The following is a 20,229-nucleotide window of genomic DNA, read 5'->3' as shown; positions in this document are numbered from 1 at the left end:
CCATGACTTCTGTCCCCGACTCGACAGCGCCACCCCATTCCATCCCCTCTCATCCCCAACCTTGGTATCCTCCTAGACCCTAGTCCCTAGTCTTTCATTTGAACCCCACGTCAAACTATTAACCCGGACTGCATTTTTTCATCTTAAGAACATCGCCCAACTCCGTCCATCACTTCCATTTTCTGCCGCTGAATCCCTGATCCACGCATTGATGACGTCCAGAATGGACTACTGCAACAGTATTGTCTAGGGTACGCCATCCTAAACCCTCAACAACTCCGCTGCCCGCCTCCTCACCTCCACCCTAACCCGTGAACACATTACCCTGTCCTTAAAACCCTCCACCGGCTTCCCGTGCTTCCGCCTTCTCCTTGCAGCGTACCTCTGGCTGGGGGGGGTGGGGGGCTTCTTAACACGGCGGCAGGTGTCCTCATTGCCGGATCGTACCTCAACCTTCATTGTTTTCTGTTGCACTTTGCCCCAATTTTTTCCTGCTAGTGGTTTGCTTTTTCTTCTCTATTTTGTTGTACTTTTGGACTCTGCCAGCTCAGTTTTTTGGTTTCTACTTTTGCCTCTTGTGGACACCCTTTGTTAAATGAACCTCTTTTTGTTACATCAACGTGTCTCTGCATTTTGGATTTCAGACCGGCTCTCGCCACCTTTGGTGACATCCCGTCCCCCAACGTTTCCATTTCAAAGTCCTTCTCATCACCTACCTTCCCTGTAGGACCGAGCCCCCAACCTGAGGAGACGGAGCCTTCTCCATCGCTGCCTCCACCCTCTGGAATTCTTTGCCCCGACCTTCCCACCTTCAAAAAACAACCCAAAACATATTTAAATCCATTTTAATGTAACTTTTTATACCTGCCTGCTGTGCCCCGCCTTTGGCCTTGTTTTTAGCTCTCAATGAATGCATGGATTTTATATTTCTATGATTTTTATTCAACTTTATTGTTCTTCACCGTAAAGCGCGATACAAATAAAATGTATTATTAAGTCGAAGAACACTGTTTGGCGACGAAGATGAAACTGGTGCGCCATCTTACGTAGACGGCGGAAGTGGGAGGAGCCACAGGTGCGTCACCTGCCTCTGACATTCAGGTGAAGAAGAACGTAGCGGTCAAGTATTTCCTGCTCATTTGGACTTTGTAATTGGTGGGGGGTTTTGAAAAACCACGTGACTTAACTCATTTACGTCACAACGACGCTAACAAATTAATACGCGGTGGTTGACTTTTTATTTTGAAAGAAATCCGCCGGATGTGCGCTCGCTTGTTAGCCGTCTTGACGAGGAGGAGCTGAAGGTCACATCAGGAGCATCTTCTTCCCCTTCTCCTTCATCGGAGGGCAGGAGGAGTAGCTCGGTCCAAAATGGGGAACCGGGGCATGGAGGATCTCATCCCGCTGGTGAACCGGCTCCAGGACGCCTTCTCGTCCATCGGCCAGAACGCCAGCCTGGACCTTCCTCAAATCGCGGTGGTGGGCGGCCAGAGCGCCGGCAAGAGTTCGGTTCTGGAGAATTTTGTGGGCAAGTGAGTATTCTGTCGGTTTTGGTTTTGGGACCGGGAAGAACCGACCAGGTCGAACAGGGCCCTGCTGCGGGATTTGTGGTGCCAGCGGGAGGAGAAATGACAAGACGCGGGTTCTCCTCCTCATCCTCATATTCATGAAATATTAGCATATGCCGACCATTTGCATATTGTCATATTTCTACTTGCCTTTATGATACACATTAGAAACATAGGCTGATGAAAGAAATATGCATCGTTCGCAAAATCCTCCATTCCGCTCGCACTCTATTTTTATTGCTAGTATTTATTACTTATCGTTTTATGGACAACTTGGCCTCTTTGAATTCACTTGGGAGCTGGAGTCTATCCCAGTTCACAGATGGGATGCTAGCAGGTACTGGACATACACACGCGAGTAGGTACTGTACATACATGCAGTACAGATTTAAGTACTTACTGTAGATACATACATACTGTAGTGCAGGTATGCCTACTAGAGTATGTATGTACAGTTTACTGTACATACATACTCACTTTAGTCGGTACTGTACATACATACATTCATACATACATACATACATACATACATACATACATACATACATACATACATACATACATACATACATACATACATACATACATACATACATACATACTGTAGTAGGTACTGTACATACATACAGTACATACGCTAGTGGGGACTGTACATACTCTAGTAGGTAAATACATACTGTAGTAGGTACATACAAACTGTAGTAGGTACATACATGCTCTAGCTCTATACAGTATCTACTGTAGTGCATACTGTAGGTGTGTGTCTACGTATATACTGTAGTAAGTACTGTAGGCGTGTGTGTAAATGATGTAGTGGGTACTGCAGGTGTGTGTGTATATGTCCTGTAGTAGGTACTGTAGGTACGTGTATATATCACATAGTAGAAGTAGTAACCCTCAGTAGCCCGCTGGCCGTGCATCGAGATGCGTATCGAATCGTCACACCCATGGTCTGCATCTCCATCCCACGTCTCGACTTCCTTTTTCCTTTCTTTCACATTCTCAGGCCAAGAACGCCAGATGCATTCAGGCACGCTCCGAACATCACAAAAACGGCTTAATAACACGCGCTTGTGTGAAGAAACAGGAAGATCAAGAAAAACATGAATTGGATATTCTTGGATAGATCTCACTCACTTCCAGGAACAGATGGATGGATGGATGGATGGATGGATGGATAGATAGATAATGTTTACAGCATAAACAGTAAATTGCACAAATAATTGAAATAATTTAGAATAAATGATATATCTATATAATAGGTTCCAATCAGTGGTTTAGGGGTAAATTGTTAAGATGTGATTGGCTCAGTCCTGGATGTACAAAGGCCGCTGGGATGGACTTCAGCTCACCCTGACCTTCCTAATGAATGAATCCAAATGATCTTCTCCATCACACACGAAGCATATGATGGTCATGACGTGAAATATGACATTTACAATTCCAAATCAAACTCTCCCACCAGAGACTTCCTCCCCCGTGGTTCTGGTATTGTCACTCGGCGCCCCCTAGTGCTGCAGCTCATCAATTGTCCAACAGGTGGGACATGATTTTCTCCTCCCTGACCCACGTGACAGTGATGATGATGATGATGATGTCATCAAGCAGAGTATGCCGAGTTCCTGCACTGCAAAGGGAAAAAGTTCACTGACTTTGAGGAAGTTCGTCAGGAAATTGAAGCAGAGACTGATCGAGTGACCGGACAAAACAAAGGAATCAGTCCCGTTCCCATCAACCTGAGAGTCTACTCGCCCAATGGTAACACACACACACACACACACACACACACGTGATGACTTATTATGGAATGTAAATGGATACAAAATAGATTCTTGTATTGATTTATTTTTGCAAATATTTTCTTCCAACACATCAACGCTCCGTCTTTGCATTTTTGATGACAAAAATGTTGATTTCAGACTACAACAAAACACCTCCTTTCTCATGGCTCCCCAGGGGCGGAGTCAAGCAGGCTGACTGGTTGGTAGCCCCTCCCCCGAGGTGGAGTTAAGCAGGTTTTTTTGTTGGCAGTGTTGAACCTAACCCTGGTGGATCTTCCCGGGATGACCAAAGTTCCAGTGGGAGACCAGCCGGCCGACATCGAGCAGCAGATTCGGGACATGCTGATGCAGTTCGTCACCAAGGACAACTGCCTCCTATTGGCCGTCTCTCCCGCCAACTCTGACCTTGCCAACTCCGACGCTCTAAAAATCGCCAAGGAGGTTGACCCCCAAGGTGACTTTGTGTGACGTGTGATCTCCTTCTGCTTGTCGGCGCTCCAGAGACAGCAGACCTTTACTGTTTGCGTGTGTTCAGGTCTCAGAACCATCGGTGTGGTCACCAAACTGGACCTGATGGATGAGGGAACCGATGCCAAAGACATCCTGGAGAACAAACTGCTGCCACTTCGCAGAGGTACAATCAGTTCTCAGGGCTGACAGGGTTTCCTCTACGCTGGGTCCGGTCTATCCCTCAGGTTCTGCAGGGTCTCTTCGCGTCTACCAGGTTGCTTAGAGGTTCCATTCAACTGTGTCTAATCTGTGCTTCAGGTTTTACCAGGTCCCGTCGAGTCTAATTCCCTGCCTCCAGTTGGCTTGTGTGCTATTTTTTTTACCTGAATGCCGATCTCTGTGCCTGAATGATAAGGTTACATCGGCGTGGTCAACCGCAGTCAGAAGGATATTGACGGCAAGAAAGACATTACAGCAGCACTGCAGGCTGAGAGGAAGTTCTTCTTGTCCCACGCAGCCTACCGACATCTGGCCGACCGCATGGGAACTGGCTACTTGCAGAAAGCACTCAACCAGGTGTGTCTGCACCAGGAACCGTGGTCTGATTTCCATGGTCTGCGCCTCTCCTCCAAAGGGGGGTCCACTCATGCTCTCATTGTTCTTCCTTAGCAACTGACCAATCACATCAGGGACACACTTCCTGGGTTGCGCACCAAACTTCAGAACCAGCTGCTGTCCATCGAGAAGGAAGTGTCCGAGTACAAGAACTTCAATCCCGATGATCCGAGTCGGAAAACAAAGGCCTTGCTGCAGTCAGTACACACACATCAATCATGTTGACCATGAGCAATGTTGGCAGAAACTCCTCCCCATCCTCCTACCAAATAGCCAATTAGAGTCATTCATTTCTGGTCCAAATCCTTATGAAATATCCGTCATGTCCAAAGATTAAATATACTTTTTTGTCGTGTGTGAGAAAGGATGGTGCAGCAGTTTGCAGTGGACTTTGAAAAGCGAATAGAAGGTTCTGGAGACCAGGTGGACACGTGTGAGCTGTCAGGAGGAGCAAAGATCAATCGCATCTTTCACGAACGATTCCCCTTCGAACTTGTTAAAGTAAATGTAGTGTCATAATAATACTAATCATATGTTCATGAAGTTGTGTTGTACCATCCTGTGTGTGTTTGTGTGTGTGTGTGTGTGTGTGTGTGTGTGTTTGTCCAGTTGGAGAGTGACGAGAAGACTCTTCGTAAAGAAATCAGCTATGCCATCAAGAACATTCATGGCATCAGGTGACTTCAGTGTGCGTGTGTGCATGTGTGTGAGCGTGTGCGTGTGTGTGTGTGTGTGCATGCATTCATGTAATGCGTGTGTGTTCTTTTCCAGGACAGGTCTGTTCACACCCGACATGGCCTTTGAGACCATCGTCAAGCGTCTGATCAGTCAAATTAAGGAACCTTGTCACAAGTGCATCGACTTGGTCATCAGTGAACTCGTCAACACCGTCAGGCTCTGTGCACTCAAGGTACATGACAGCACGCTAGGGTTAGTACTCTAGTAGTACTAGGGATTATGAATGTCCTTGTGGTAGACGATACGCGTCTAGATTCTAGCACAGGTTAAGATAAAAGCTTATATTTCAACAACAATATGATTGATACAGTGTACAAGCCCTTTGATTGGATACCATTCAACGCTTGCATTTGTTGATGTGGACATGAATCTTAGAGGATGAAATAACGTGTAAAAGAGCACATGATATCCCCAAGCATGCTGGGGAAAACAAAAAAAAATAATACCGCTAAAAGAAACTTCCGTTAGCATGTATGTATGTATGTATGTATGTATGTATGTATGTATGTATGTATGTATGTATGTATGTATGTATGTATGTATGTATGTATGTATGTATGTATGTATGTATGTATGTATGTATGTATGTATGTATGTATGTATGTATGTATGTATGTATGTATGTATGTATGTATGTATGTATGTATGTATGTATGTATGTATGTATGTATGTATGTATGTATGTATGTATGTATGTATGTATGTATGTATGTATGTATGTATGTATGTATGTATGTATGTATGTATGTATGTATGTATGTATGTATGTATGTATGTATGTATGTATGTATGTATGTATGTATGTATGTAGTATGTATGTATGTATAAGCTGTGACCTTCCTGCTGTGTTTAGTTGGCCCAGTACCCGATGCTGCGAGAAGAGATGGAGAGGATTGTCACACAGCACATCCGAGACAGAGAAAGTCGCACAAAAGACCAGGTACACTTCAACTGTCACTTCAACTGTCCCCATGTGTCCCAGTACTTGTGTCCTCCTTGTCCCCATGTGTCCCAGTACTTGTGCCCTCATTTAGCATTTGCGTATTTCAGGTTCTGCTGCTGGTGGACATTGAGTTGGCGTACATCAACACAAACCATGAAGACTTCATTGGCTTTGCAAAGTAAGAGTGACCGCATGATGTGTATGATATGTTTCAGATTATGAATAAGGACATGATGATTAGGAACGTGGTATGTTTATGATTATGACCAAGGACATGAATGTGTGTGACAGTGCCCAGCAGAAGAGCAGTCAGATGAACAAGAAGAAAGCCAGCGGGACTCAGGTGCGTTTGATCATGTGACCTGCCTTCTCGTTCATTGACAGCAGGCACGGGCCCGCTATGATAACCTTGGCAAAAATATCACGCTTTCACCATATTGTAATTACGGTCATAAAATGTCTAATTTGGAAATATCTTTATTGAACAGAAAACATATCCAAAACATATAAAATAACACCATGAAAGTGGAATGTATGCATTTCAAAGAAATAACAATAATTCTTAATAACACGGGACGTAACAAAGTATTTTCATGTCGTGGCCGTGCTGGACCTCCACTAGAAATACCTCGACACACAATCGTAGTGGCCTTCAAAGCGACACCTTTTCATAGGGCACCGTGTACCTTCAAAGCACGAAGCAGCCCATGCCTAGTGGATGATGATGATGATATACAGTATATATACATATATCTATATACTACCTATATGTATGTACGTATGCACATCCTTCTGTTGGCAGGATGAGATCATGGTGAGTGCTTCACTTGGTCTGGACGCTCTGCTGACGTGTTGATGACATCATCACTCACCTTCCTAACAGGTGATTCGTAAAGGCTGGCTGACCATCAATAATATCGGCATCATGAAGGGCGGAGCTAAAGAGTACTGGTTTGTTTTGACCGCTGAGACGTTGTCCTGGTACAAAGATGATGAGGTACAGTAATGCCATGCAAAGACACAAATACAGTACAATATTACTTTCATGAGAAACCTTTAGTTTCACCATCAAAGTACCAACCAATAACATGCCTCAGCACCATATGGGAGCTCCTATCAGGCATCATCTCGGCCAAGGCCAATATATGGATCTGTACATGAACAAAGCACGGAAGGGATTTGACAACAACACCAGCTACTAGTTGTTAGTGAATATTGTTTAATCCCTAGTTACCCAGGTACCCAGGCTGCAAGACCCTAGCTCCCCTGGTGTTAAAGAAGCAGGCGCACCCGCACCCGCCTGCCAGACTACTCCGTTCAAAGGGTTACGGCCTCTCCCGTAGAGGGAAGGGAGAGCTCTTCGTCAGGGGCGAGAGAGACTCACCCAGGTATTAACAGCCGCGGTATTGCAGAGGCGGCCCCGCGGCATCCGAGTCACCACAGGTTGGCTGGCCGCGACACCGGACCTTCTGCTTTTAAGACTGCTCTCTCTGATTCGGATTGTTGCTCCTGGTAAGGACCTGGGGTTTATTTACTCATCTGCTAGCGATCAGAGGGACCTGCCGCAAAAGGTTACGGGAACAACCTCAAAGGAATTGACTTCCAACACACTGCTTTACTCTTTTATTAAAGTTGGCAAGGGCATATCAGCAGGTATAAAATCAGCTACAAGGATAATCGTACAGGACGAGCCGCAATGAGCGCCACTCACATACCTCGACAAGAAGAAGCGCAAGGCCGCAGGCCAGCGCTTCAATCCTACCCCGATAAGGAAGCCGCAGGTGAAGATGAAAAGTCCCGTAAGATGAAAGTCACTGCTGGGTGATGATTTGAGCTGAATGAATGAATTTTGGCGTACTGCAGCAATACGTTTTAACAAGGATACAAAAACGTCACAGTATAGCAGAACGGCAGGACGCCAGGACAACAATAAGGCACGGTCACAGGAGTGAAATATGTGAGTGACCTAATCATTTCTTGTGTCCAACCCGGAGGTTGATCATTCAAATTCAAAGGAAGGTTTGAACTTTTTTGAGTGTTTACACAAGAGAGAAATGTGAGGAACGTGTATTTAGTCTATGGTGAGCCTTAAAACATATCAAATCATTTGGAACAAATTAAGTTGGATTTAAATTATTGCTGGCTATTTTGGTAAGCTATACCCCGCAATAAAGGAGGGAACACAGTATATACACTGCAATCAAGGAGGTATATACAAATGGTATACAACCAGTGTCGCTCTTCATCCTTAAAGCTCATGTTTATTTAGTAGAATATCACAAGTGTCAGGTTTCACTAACATGTCCCGTGTGTTCGTCCCTGAAGGAGAAGGAGAAGAAGTACATGCTGCCTGTTGATAATCTGAAGCTCAAAGACATTGAGAAGAGTTTCATGTCCAGCAAGCACATTTTTGCTCTCTTCAACACTGAACACAGGTATGTGTGTGTGTGTGTGTGTGTGTGTACTTTATGAGCATTTTGACTTCATAACATAACAATATTTCTCTTGCATTTTAAAATACTTGTAGTAATGATTGACAAGATGATTTTAAATAGGGATGTCTGATAACCGATGTCATTGATTTTTGCCTCATGATTCGTTGTTGAATTGTTTGTATCTGATAGATGGATATGCAGGTAGATCAGAGTCAGGTGGTGCATTCAGCCGGGAGCACTTTATCCACGACTGAATAGCAGTACTATCATAAGACAACATGACTAATATGCGCCGTAACAATGCATGGGAAGGCAAATCAGACATTGCATACCACAAAATGTCCACATGTCGTATGTGTGTATGAGTGTGTATGAGTGTGTACGTGTGCGCATTTCAGGAACGTTTATAAAGACTACCGTCAGTTGGAGTTGGCTAGTGAGTCTCAGGAGGAGGTGGACAGTTGGAAGGCATCTTTTCTACGAGCTGGCGTGTACCCTGAACGCAGCGTGGTACTCCTCATCAGCGCCTTTCAATGCAATTATTCCTCTTAATTCTTGAAACATGACTGTCTTGTCTTCTTTTGCAGGATAAAGACAAGGTGAGTCTTCATCTGTCACTCAAGACTACTTGAGTGCTCTCAATTATTGCCAGACATTTGTCATATGTCTAGCATATTTTTTTTTACCAACTGTAGAAATAATCATGAAAAATGTCATAATGTAGGACAGTTTGACACCTTGATAAATGCTCCTAGAAGGGTTAGTTCCACCCTTGGAACTAAAGCCCTTCTAGGAGCTACCTTGGAAGATTACCCGGGTAGGAGGTCACTTGGTAGTTTGGAACTAGTTCTTGTAGGAGATAACCCTGGTAGGAGGTAACCCAGTAGGAGGTAACTTGGAAGTTGAGAAGTAGATCTTGTAGGAGATAACCTCGGTAGGAGGAAATTTGATAGTGTGGAACTGGTTCTTGTCGGAGGTAACTTGATGGTTGTGTGCTGTTGCAGGTGGAGGTGGAGGAGTCCAACACAGACGGGCAAATCCACAGTCTGGACCCTCAACTTGAGAGGCAGGTGGAGATAGTCAGAAACCTGGTGGACTCTTACCTGTCCATCATCCATCGCACTGTCAGAGACCTCGTGCCCAAGACCATCATGCACCTGATGGTCAATAATGTATGACGCACGTATAGACACAGAAAGTGATGGAAGGATTGATGGAATATCCTTTTTTCCAATCAGACGAAAGACTTCATCCACTCTGATCTACTGGCTCAACTTTACTCATGTGCCGACCAAAACACTCTGATGGAGGAATCCCAAGAGCAGGTAGACCTTCAAAAGAAAACCACCTCTGTCCACATATCCCCGACTGTGGTGTGTCTCTCAGGCCCAGCATCGTGATGAAATGCTGAGGATGTACCATGCTCTGCGTGAAGGTCTCAACATCATTGGTGACATCAGTACCTCCACCATCACCACTGCCATGCCGCCGCCCGTTGATGACTCGTGGCTGCAGGTGACGGGGATGCCGTCAGGCCGCAGGTACGACGAGATGCTTGTGTCATAGCATTATTATGCAGTAAAGCAAACGGTCACACTAGGTCACCAATGTCCAGTCCAACGCCACAACGTCGAGCACCTCCTGGCCCCCTTCGCCCAGGCACTCGTGCAGCACCTGGACCCCCTTCACGTCCTGCGGGATCACCTGACCCCGGACCTTCTGTCCCATCTCGCCCCAACAGAGCACCACCGCCTGGAGTTCCCAGGTAGTCGTACGGTGGCACCATGGCTGTCATGCTTGTTTATTTAAGACAGTAGTTCCCAAACTTTTTTTGCAGCACCCCCCCCCCCCCCCCCCTAAAAAACATAACTCATGAAACATGAAAAACATAACCCATAACTCCAATAATCACTGCAGTGGTCACAAGCCAAGAATACAAAAACTAGGGCTGTCAATCGATTAAAATATTTGATCGCAATTAATTGCCCCCCCCCCCAAGTATTAACAAATTGGAGCTGTGTGAAGTACCACTGTTAAGCACAAAAGAGATGGCTTGGCTGTGGAGGAAGAGAAAGGTCGGCCTTTACAGTTCGCAGATGTTTGTGTTCGGCAGGAAGCGCGAGAAACAGGAATTGATATCGTTTGCGTCTTCTTTTAGGATCTCAATCAGTGACCAGTGAGGATTTCATCAATTGTACGTTCTTCTGATGTGCATCTTCTCATCCACCACTGAGATTACTGTTCACCCCGTGACCCTGCCCTCTCCCGCCATGGAGGAATGATAGGCGGCACCCTTGTCCTACAGATGATGTGTTTCATGTAGATGTGTTTACTTGTGAATAGAATTGGTAAGAACGTGCTTGTGTGATGTCAACAGTGTGTGTTTCCATGTTTGCTGTCAAGTTATCCAAGTATGAAAGGCAGGCCTTTATGAATGCCGGTCTGGTCTCTGAGGGCGTTAGTCAGCTAGCTAACATCTCCCTTTGAGTCAACTTTTTATTTTTTCCGGGAAGTCTGGGCTTCCCTACTGAGGGACTGCCCATGCAAACCGGACCCAGATAAGCGGAGGAAGATAGGTGGATTTTAATTCATTGATTAACTTATTTATTATCATAACGATTCTGACCTATTTATAGGATGTTTCCAAGTAAATTTGTTTTTTGTTGTTGTTTCCAAGCAAAGAAAAGCAAACCATGTGTTTAAATCATGCATACTGTATGTGCATAATAATGCCAGCATAAAAGTACATACAGTATATGAATTATGAGCGTATGAAACAGTTTTATCGCAACTATATCAAAAGTTGTTGTGAGATTCTCCAAATGGATATTGATGGTGATGAGGCAGGGTAAAAGAGATTTATAAAGGTAACATCTTTTGATGGCTTTATTGGAACATAAAGTACATCTCATTTGCATGTTGTTCAGTTAAGCGTTAGCATGCGTGATGAATTAGCGTGTTACTGTGCGTGCCACTGTGACGTGTCATGTTAACAAATGTGTACTTGTGTCACCACAACAGTGTTGTAATACAGTATTGAATCAATATCTAAGAGATCCATCATGTATGAAAAACATGCTGTATATGTATTGATGTGAACCAGTTGGAATGGCATTAAAAAGTAAAGATAAAAAAGCTGTGTCATTGAGTGAAGCCGTCTACTGTTTGTAAAACTAATAGACGTGATTGTTGAAACTCTTTATTGAAAATGCTTGAGAATATATTATAGTTTAATAGCTTAAATTAATTATATTGACAACTTCATTGAACTTTAACCATTTTATTAAAATTGAGTTGGTTCACCTGAATTGAACTTGAACCATTTTATTAAAATGAAGTTGGTTCACCTTAATTAACTGTTTGCAGGATGAAGTAAATCATGTCGGTTGTCCTTAAATAACTTAGTTTCTAACATTAAAAGACTTGTTGGATTTACTGAAAGGTTTTAGTTGGAATTTCTTAAAAAGATTGACGCTAATTGTTACCTTCATTGAATTAAGCTGAGCCACTATATTTTTTTTTAGAGTGTATAGAACAGAAATATAAAGTGCTTGTTGAATTGCACGTTGCTCTCCTGCCTAAGAATAAAAGATAAGTGATGACAGAATTACAGACTTATGACATACTACAATAATGAATTAGCAGTTATAATTTGTGGCTACCCAACTATGTAAAAATGCAACATTATAACATACAATAGATAATAACACACAACAAATCAGCAGCAGTGGACAAGTTAAAAATGATCACAATCAGTGGCAACGGGTTTGATTTTCCAAAGTTGAAGATGCTTGGAAAATGAAGCAATAGTGGGTAGATCAGGCACTTGGTGTGGAGTTCCAAGAATTTGTCGCTCCGTAGGAAAAAGTTGCTTGACCAAAGGTCCTTCTCCTTAAAAGAACAGTGGGTTAGCACAGCAAATCAGAGACATTTTCTCCAAAAATAACAGGTGGACGAGAGCTTGGATGACTCTGACCTATCTCGCTTATGGGCGGTACAAAGTCAAAGTCTTCTTTTGGAAGCCTCAGTCCTCCTGTGGGCGTCTCTTTCCCGAGTGAATGGTCTTATATGGTAGAAGCACATGCATGCAGAAGCCAACTTTTAACATACACTTGCATACTTGCACTTAAGTGCGTTCACACTGTGTACAAGCAGAACAGAGACACCTAGTGCCAAAAACGCAGAACTACAGCACACAGACTTCCCACAATGCCATTTTTCTTAAAGGGCCATGACGCACTTTCCGGAAACGATGGTCGCAACATTCAGATGAAGCACGGACGGCCGGAAGCCCCGCCCGGCACGCTATAGAGCGGTTTCAAATAAAAGAGGGACGGCCTGAGGGCAACCTGCTTCTTACGCACTTTGAAGAAAACTGAGCAAGTGTGAGTAGTAAGTACGCAAACTCTCTGTACTCTTTGTACACGCTATTAAAACATTATAATTGTTAAATGGCTTTAAGTGACCTTTAAACGGCATACATTGAGCTAGCTTAAGTAGCACACGGCCTTCAACGTCAGAGGCTCATATTCAAAAAACTAAAGCAGACAGCAGGCTGAATTCTATATAGTTTGAAAGCATATTGACTGCGCTTTCCCTCCTTTTTTTGTTTTACAGAACTCCCTTCTATGGCAGGAGGCTGGTCCACCGGTCACACCTGTAATTGATTGCAGCAGCTACTCACAGTGAACATGGCCACCTTGTGCCATGCCATTCTGCGCATGCGTCAGAGGATCGTTTGAGCTCAGACTTCCCAAGGCGAAGTTCGAGGGCGCCATGTTTTCACGGGAAGACAATGGAAGACAATGGAAGACGACGGAAGACGACGTGGACAGTCGTTTAACAAGGAAATTCATAGATGTGGAGCCATATGGGTAGGTCATATGCTTATCTGACTTGTTTTCTGTCACCTTTCCTGTTCCTGTTCAATGTTTACGTCAGTGTCATAATGTGACATACCCGACGTTAGCATTAGCTTACCTTTAGCCTGCCAGCCAGCTAGCTAGCTAGCTAGCTAGCTCGCTATCAACTGCGAGCTGTTTTCGGTTGCAGAACAGGAGATTTTTATGTTTATTAAATGTGTAAGGATTCGTCCCTTTTATATATGTTATGTGATTATTTTGGCAGCAGCAGTGTCCTCTAAGCCATGGGAACCGCGTGTAGCGCAAACATTTGTTGAAGTATGCTAGCGACCTGAGTCTTGTGGATACCGTCGGGGAGCGGGAGTTTTTGTTTGTGACAAGTATTCCATGGAAGTGAATTTTGGAACTTTAATTTCACCTATACACATACACCATCTCTAGACACCTGGGGTGAAGGACGCGCCACAGAGAGGCCGCCGCCGGGGTCAAGGTGGCCAACCCCTACAGAAGGTAACATTACAATATGTATATGGTTATTTGAATCTGGAAATGGCAGTTTAGCCTTTTAAGTTTTATTGATTTAAAGAGTTGGATAATGGAGTTCCTCAACGATATCCCGTTGTGAGGAAAAAAGAGTTTTGTTTAGGTTAGGTTTCAAGACACAGATGAAAAATGTGTATTAACCCATAGATGCATAAGTGGGTCAAAAATGACCCAGTCAGGTTGTTTTCTTGAAATATCTTCATAATGAATTTTTTTTTATCATTTCATATTCCAGTTATTCCGAAAAAAAACATGTTTTTAATATAATACCATTCAAATTTTTAACTTACCTTTTATACATTTCAAGAAATATGGACTCTTATGGAAGAGTGTAGGGTCCAGTCACTCATGCATCTTAGGGTTAAGAACTAAGTTGATTTTTAGTGTTTTGTTTAAAAAAAAAACAACAAAAAAAAAACCCAACAAATATTGTCAAGCAGCTTTGTCGTTTGGACTACTAACCATTGTGATGATTTTAGATTTTGTAGTTGCCATAATTGAAATGATTTCTCCATCCATTTAACAGAATGCTGAAGGATGTTGACGCTCAAGAATTTGGTCCCAACAGCTTAGACAAGGTAAGATTACAGTACAGCTGTTGAATGACACCAACATGGTTTAGTTATTCATTCATTTTCTATGTCTCTTATCCTCACTAGGGTGGGGGTATGCTGGAGCCTGATTTGGGGCGAGAGGCAGGGTACACCCTGGACCGGTGGCCAGCCAATCCCAGGGCACATACAGTACATCCGGAAAGTATTCACAGCGCTTCACTTTTTCCACATTTTGTCAAGTTACAGCCTCATTCCCAATTGTATTAATTTAATCTCTTACCTCAAAATTCTACACAAAATACTCCATTATGACAATGTGAAAAAGTTTTTTTTTTTTTACTTTTTTGAATTTATTAAAAATAGAAAACAAAAAAAATCACATTTACATAAGTATTCACAGCCTTTGCCATGAAGCTCAAAATTGAGCTCAGGTGCATCTTTTTTCCACTGATCATCCTTGAGATAATAACTGTCTATATAAGGTCCCACAGTTGACTGTGCATGTCAGAGCACAAACGCCAAGCATGAAGTCAAAAGAACTGTCTGTAGACCTGCGAGACAGGATTGTCTTGAGGCACAAATCTGGGGAAGGATACAGAAACATTTCTGCTGCTTTGAAGGTCCCAATGAGCACAGTGGCCTCCATCCCTACAGTGAAGCATGGTGGTGGCAGCATCATGCTGTGGGGATATTTTTCAGCAGCAGGAACTGGCAGACTAGTCAGGATAGAAGGAAAAATGAATGCAACAATATATAGAGATATCCTGGATGAAAATATTGCTGCATTCATTTTTCCTTCTATCCTGACTAGTCGAATAATGGGGGCCACTGTGCTCATTGGGACCTTCAAAGCAGCAGAAATGTTTCTGTATCCTTCCCCAGATTTGTGCCTCAAGACAATCCTGTCTCGCAGGTCTACAGACAGTTCTTTTGACTTCATGCTTGGCGTTTGTGCTCTGACATGCACAGTCAACTGTGGGACCTTATATAGACGGTTATTGTATTTCCAAATCATGTCCAGTCAACTGAATTTACTGCAGGTGGACTCCAATTGAGTGTATAGTAGACACCAAACGTCCAGAAGGAGGCGACTGGCACACTAGTGTGGGAAGTCCATACCTGCATGAGGAAAGTGGAAGTCAAAAAATAATCATTCTAATAATACGATTCCCAATTAAGGGAATAAATCCCAGGTCTTTGGTTTAGTTATGAAATGTTGAATTCATTTCACAGGTGCCTCAACCTGTGGCTGTGTTGTGTTTTTGTGCACCGTCATCTGGAAGTAAATACAGCTTTACTACAAATGCAGTGAAGCTGTTCTGATTTGAAATAATGTTTTGTAGAAGATGTGTTAAGATCATTTCATTCAAAGAAGGCCATCTTAAAAAAAATACTACACAATCATTAGAAAAGTGGTGTAGGTGGTAGCTTAAATCATGTAAATATTACTTATAATTTGCTCCAAATAAAGTCAGGGAAAACTAGTTAAACAATCCTGAAAAGCGAGTACATTTATATGGATTTTGAAGTAGATTCAAAGGTAGTTTGGGGTCAAATTTACTAGCAAAGAGTACCTTTTTCATTCAAAAAAAGTAAATTTGACCAGAGTATTTCCCAAGGAAAAGTTGCTTGGGAATTGTGCGTGCAAATTGTTACCTAGCTTTTCTCAAGTAAATGGCACTCCAAATTTTTTTCAGTGTACTGCCCAGTGGACCGCGACCTCCTCCAGCTGTTTTTGGGAGTTCTTTTGTCTCTGGACTGCTCCATGGTATGCCGTCTGCCCCCATCGCCTTGCTTTTCCTTTTTTGGACTGCACTAATGAATACAGATATTCTGGCTGCCACATGAATTACATGTGCAGCATTCTCCATCCATTTAACAGAATACTGAAGGATGTTGACGCTCAAGAATTTGGTCCCAACAGCTTAGACAAGGTAAGATTACAGTACAGCTGTTGAATGACACCAACATGGTTTAGTTATTCATTCATTTTCTATGTCTCTTATCCTCACTAGGGTGGGGGTATGCTGGAGCCTGATTTGGGGCGAGAGGCGGGGTACACCCTGGACCGGTGGCCAGCCAATCCCAGGGCACATACAGTACATCCGGAAAGTATTCACAGCGCTTCACTTTTTCCACATTTTGTCATGTTACAGCCTCATTCCCAATTGTATTAATTTAATCTCTTAGCTCAAAATACTCCATTATGACAATGTGAAAAAGTTTTTTTTTTTTTTACTTTTTTGAATTTATTAAAAATAGAAAACAAAAAAATCACATTTACATAAGTATTCACAGCCTTTGCCATGAAGCTCAAAATTGAGCTCAGGTGCATCTTTTTTCCACTGATCATCCTTGAGATAATAACTGTCTATATAAGGTCCCACAGTTGACTGTGCATGTCAGAGCACAAACGCCAAGCATGAAGTCAAAAGAACTGTCTGTAGACCTGCGAGACAGGATTGTCTTGAGGCACAAATCTGGGGAAGGATACAGAAACATTTCTGCTGCTTTGAAGGTCCCAATGAGCACAGTGGCCTCCATCCCTACAGTGAAGCATGGTGGTGGCAGCATCATGCTGTGGGGATGTTTTTCAGCAGCAGGAACTGGCAGACTAGTCAGGATAGAAGGAAAAATGAATGCAACAATATATAGAGATATCCTGGATGAAAATATTGCTGCATTCATTTTTCCTTCTATCCTGACTAGTCGAATAATGGGGGCCACTGTGCTCATTGGGACCTTCAAAGCAGCAGAAGTGTTTCTGTATCCTTCCCCAGATTTGTGCCTCAAGACAATCCTGTCTCGCTGGTCTACAGACAGTTCTTTTGACTTCATGCTTGGCGTTTGTGCTCTGACATGCACAGTCAACTGTGGGACCTTATATAGACAGTTATTATATTTCCAAATCATGTCCAATCAACTGAATTTACTGCAGGTGGACTCCAACTGAGTGTATAGTAGACACCAAACGTCCAGAAGGAGGCGACTGGCACACTAGTGTGGGAAGTCCATACCTGCATGAGGAAAGTGGAAGTCAAAAAATAATCATTCTAATAATACGATTCCCAATTAAGGGAATAAATCCCAGGTCTTTGGTTTAGTTATGAAATGTTGAATTCATTTCACAGGTGCCTCAACCTGTGGCTGTGTTGTGTTTTTGTGCACCGCCATCTGGAAGTAAATACAGCTTTAGTACAAATGCAGTGAAGCTGTTCTGGTTTGAAATAATGTTTTGTAGAAGATGTGTTAAGATCATTTCATTCAAAGAAGGCCATCTTAAAAAAAAATACTACACAATCATTAGAAAAGTGGTGTAGGTGGTAGCTTAAATCATGTAAATATTACTTATAATTTGCTCCAAATAAAGTCAGGGAAAACTAGTTAAACAATCCTGAAAAGCGAGTACATTTATATGGATTTTGAAGTAGATTCAAAGGTAGTTTGGGGTCAAATTTACTAGCAAAGAGTACCTTTTTCATTCAAAAAAAGTAAATTTGACCAGAGTATTTCCCAAGGAAAAGTTGCTTGGGAATTGTGCGTGCAAATTGTTACCTAGCTTTTCTCAAGTAAATGGCACTCCAAATTTTTTTTCAGTGTACTGCCCAGTGGACCGCGACCTCCTCCAGCTGTTTTTGGGAGTTCTTTTGTCTCTGGACTGCTCCATGGTATGCCTTCTGCCCCCATCGCCTTGCTTTTCCTTTTTTGGACTGCACTAATGAATACAGATATTCTGGCTGCCACATGAATTACATGTGCAGCATTTTTGGTAGGTTGAGCGTTGTTGCACTTCCACCTGAATTGGCATCAGCTGTTGGGGCTCGATTGCGAGGCGGTGCCAGGGTTATTGATGGGTCTTGGCGTCACCGGGGCGCTCATTGTTCCTTGCTGTTCACCTGTCGAGGCTGTGTTGGCGCGCTCCGGTGGCGTGCTCTGGTCTGTCGTGCCATCAGCAGCGTATGTGAAAGGTAGGCATAAAATTACTGGGCGTGTACCGGTGACAGTGCATCATGTGACCGCAGCCATGGTTGTTTTAATTTGCAGCGGGATTGGTTGTTGAGGACCTGGCGTGCATTTTGGAGGGCTTGCAGGAAGTGCAGTGTCAGCCTCTTGAGGCTAGGATTGCACTGGCTGTGTGTTAAGCTACCTTTGCTCCGGTAAGCTGCCGATGCTTTAAACAAGCAGAAAGCTAACTCAAGCACCATGTGTTGTGTTTGTGTAGCTAAAAGTTATTCTCTGCAGCAGAAAGCTAACTTTAGCACCACATGTTGTCTGTCTCAAAGTTAAATGATCTGCTTAGATAATTATTTTTCTTTTTTGTGGTTAGCACAGAGAGGTTGTCACGTTCCGGCTTGGGAGCTTTACGGCACGACCCCAGGATGCAGAGATGAGGACCCAATAGCAGGTAAAAAGGCATTTATTGTTGATACTATGCAGCAGACCAACGCACTAGCATGTTCAACAGAGAAAACAACATCAATGACCCAACAAAGAAAGGAGCGCACCTGAACCAAATAGGCATCACAAATAATGAGAAACGGGTGCGGGAGATAATGGACATCAACTGAAAACACAGCAGAGCAACACAGGAAGGAAATACAAAACAAGGGCATGAACGAGGAACTGAGGAAAACTAAGAGCTGTCACGAGGGGGTGACAGACGTTAAACTATTTGTTGGCAAATTCAGGTTCAACATTCAGGCTGTGTGTGTGTGTGTAAAATGTTGCAGATTGAATAGTTTAACAGGCTAACACATAATATTGTTTGAAGCAATGTCGGTGTGTTCTGTTGTACTTTGCTAGCTCTGACAGAGGTTTAAACTTCAAAAGTGGTGCCCTGTCAAATAATATTTTGTGTATGTGTTTTCAGGTTGCTGCAGCGAACGTGACTTGGCACTGTAAGTTCTGTTCAGCTTTTTTTTTTTTTTTACCACTAGAACATCTATTTAAACACTAGATTGCAGCACAACCACTTTTCAAAAATGAGCCCCCTCCCATGCCTCCATGATGATTGCATGTGCACATTTCAGACACTTGGTGCGCTGAGTAGTCACCTGTCAAGATATCATACTCAAAAACAAAACAGCGGTGCAAGGGAAAATCAGGAACTTGTGACTTTTTAGTGTCCTTTATGCCCATCTGAGCAACCATTTTCAGTCTGTACTCCTCAGTCACATAAGATCACACTTAAAAAAGCACGACACAGAGGTATAGTATATAAAATAATTATCTAACCAGATCATTTAACTTTTAAATAGACACAACACATGGTGCTAGAGTTAGCACAAATGTATACTCTTCATTGAACGCCATAAAAGTAGAGTGCACCAGGGGAGTCTTGCATCAGACTTTTCTAGTGACATTGTCTTTGAGCATACTCACAATCAACATGCTTTCGGCTAGCTATATTTTCCTAATAACACGGTATCTATAGACATTAACTGTAGATACTGTACAAGGTGAGCTGATCCAAGAGCAGCCCCAGTCCTGTTTATGTGAATGATTATATTTTGTTGTTGTTGACATGTGCTGGCAATTTGCTCCTCATGTGCTGGAATGTTGTTGACAAATGGTATGACGTTATTGTACATTTTTAGATGCACGTAACCGTCACTTGGCGCGCGCGCTTTTATTTTGAATTTCTTCCAAACCCCGCCGACGGCAGCAGTCCGCAGTCGCAGCAGCAGTGCGCTTTCGTCACTGGTGAGTAGCATGTCTTTATCTCTATCATGTAATATTC

The 20,229-nt window shown here is 43.1% G+C and overlaps 1 protein-coding gene and 1 long non-coding RNA gene across 2 annotated transcripts; both read left to right on the top strand.

Annotated features, from left to right (window-relative positions):
• Positions 1-1,176: 1,176 nt before the first annotated feature.
• LOC131128410 (dynamin-1-like) lies at positions 1,177-11,777 on the top strand. Its single transcript, XM_058071219.2, has 23 exons — positions 1,177-1,532; positions 3,034-3,107; positions 3,177-3,326; positions 3,600-3,803; positions 3,885-3,983; positions 4,215-4,375; positions 4,469-4,611; positions 4,780-4,915; positions 5,024-5,091; positions 5,186-5,324; positions 6,006-6,092; positions 6,203-6,273; positions 6,387-6,438; positions 6,898-6,909; positions 6,979-7,092; positions 8,421-8,530; positions 8,929-9,040; positions 9,118-9,129; positions 9,535-9,702; positions 9,769-9,855; positions 9,917-10,071; positions 10,131-10,295; positions 10,689-11,777. Exons 1-23 carry the CDS (start codon positions 1,372-1,374, stop codon positions 10,708-10,710), a joined length of 2,502 nt encoding a protein of 833 aa, XP_057927202.2. The 5' UTR covers positions 1,177-1,371; the 3' UTR covers positions 10,711-11,777.
• A 6,461-nt stretch (positions 11,778-18,238) lies between these two features.
• On the top strand, positions 18,239-18,895 carry LOC144898226 (uncharacterized). Its single transcript, XR_013627116.1, has 3 exons — positions 18,239-18,457; positions 18,534-18,646; positions 18,817-18,895. It is a non-coding gene; the product is annotated as an uncharacterized LOC144898226 (long non-coding RNA).
• The last annotated feature ends 1,334 nt before the right edge of the window (positions 18,896-20,229 follow it).

This window comes from Doryrhamphus excisus, linkage group LG3, assembly GCF_037039965.1.
Source record: "Doryrhamphus excisus strain RoL-2023G ecotype Guam linkage group LG3, RoL_Dexc_Guam_v1.1, whole genome shotgun sequence".
Classification (NCBI taxonomy): Eukaryota; Metazoa; Chordata; class Actinopteri; order Syngnathiformes; family Syngnathidae; genus Doryrhamphus; species Doryrhamphus excisus.
This window is presented reverse-complemented; position numbering and strand designations above follow the sequence as displayed.

Excerpts from the sequence above, each read along its gene's own strand:
- LOC131128410 (XM_058071219.2), top strand. The coding sequence starts at position 1,372 with ATGGGGAACCGGGGCATGGAGGATCTCATCCCGCTGGTGAACCGGCTC. Across the intron at positions 5,325-6,005 it reads TCAGGCTCTGTGCACTCAAG|TTGGCCCAGTACCCGATGCT; the intron begins GTACATGACAGC and ends TGCTGTGTTTAG. Across the intron at positions 6,093-6,202 it reads AAAGTCGCACAAAAGACCAG|GTTCTGCTGCTGGTGGACAT; the intron begins GTACACTTCAAC and ends TGCGTATTTCAG.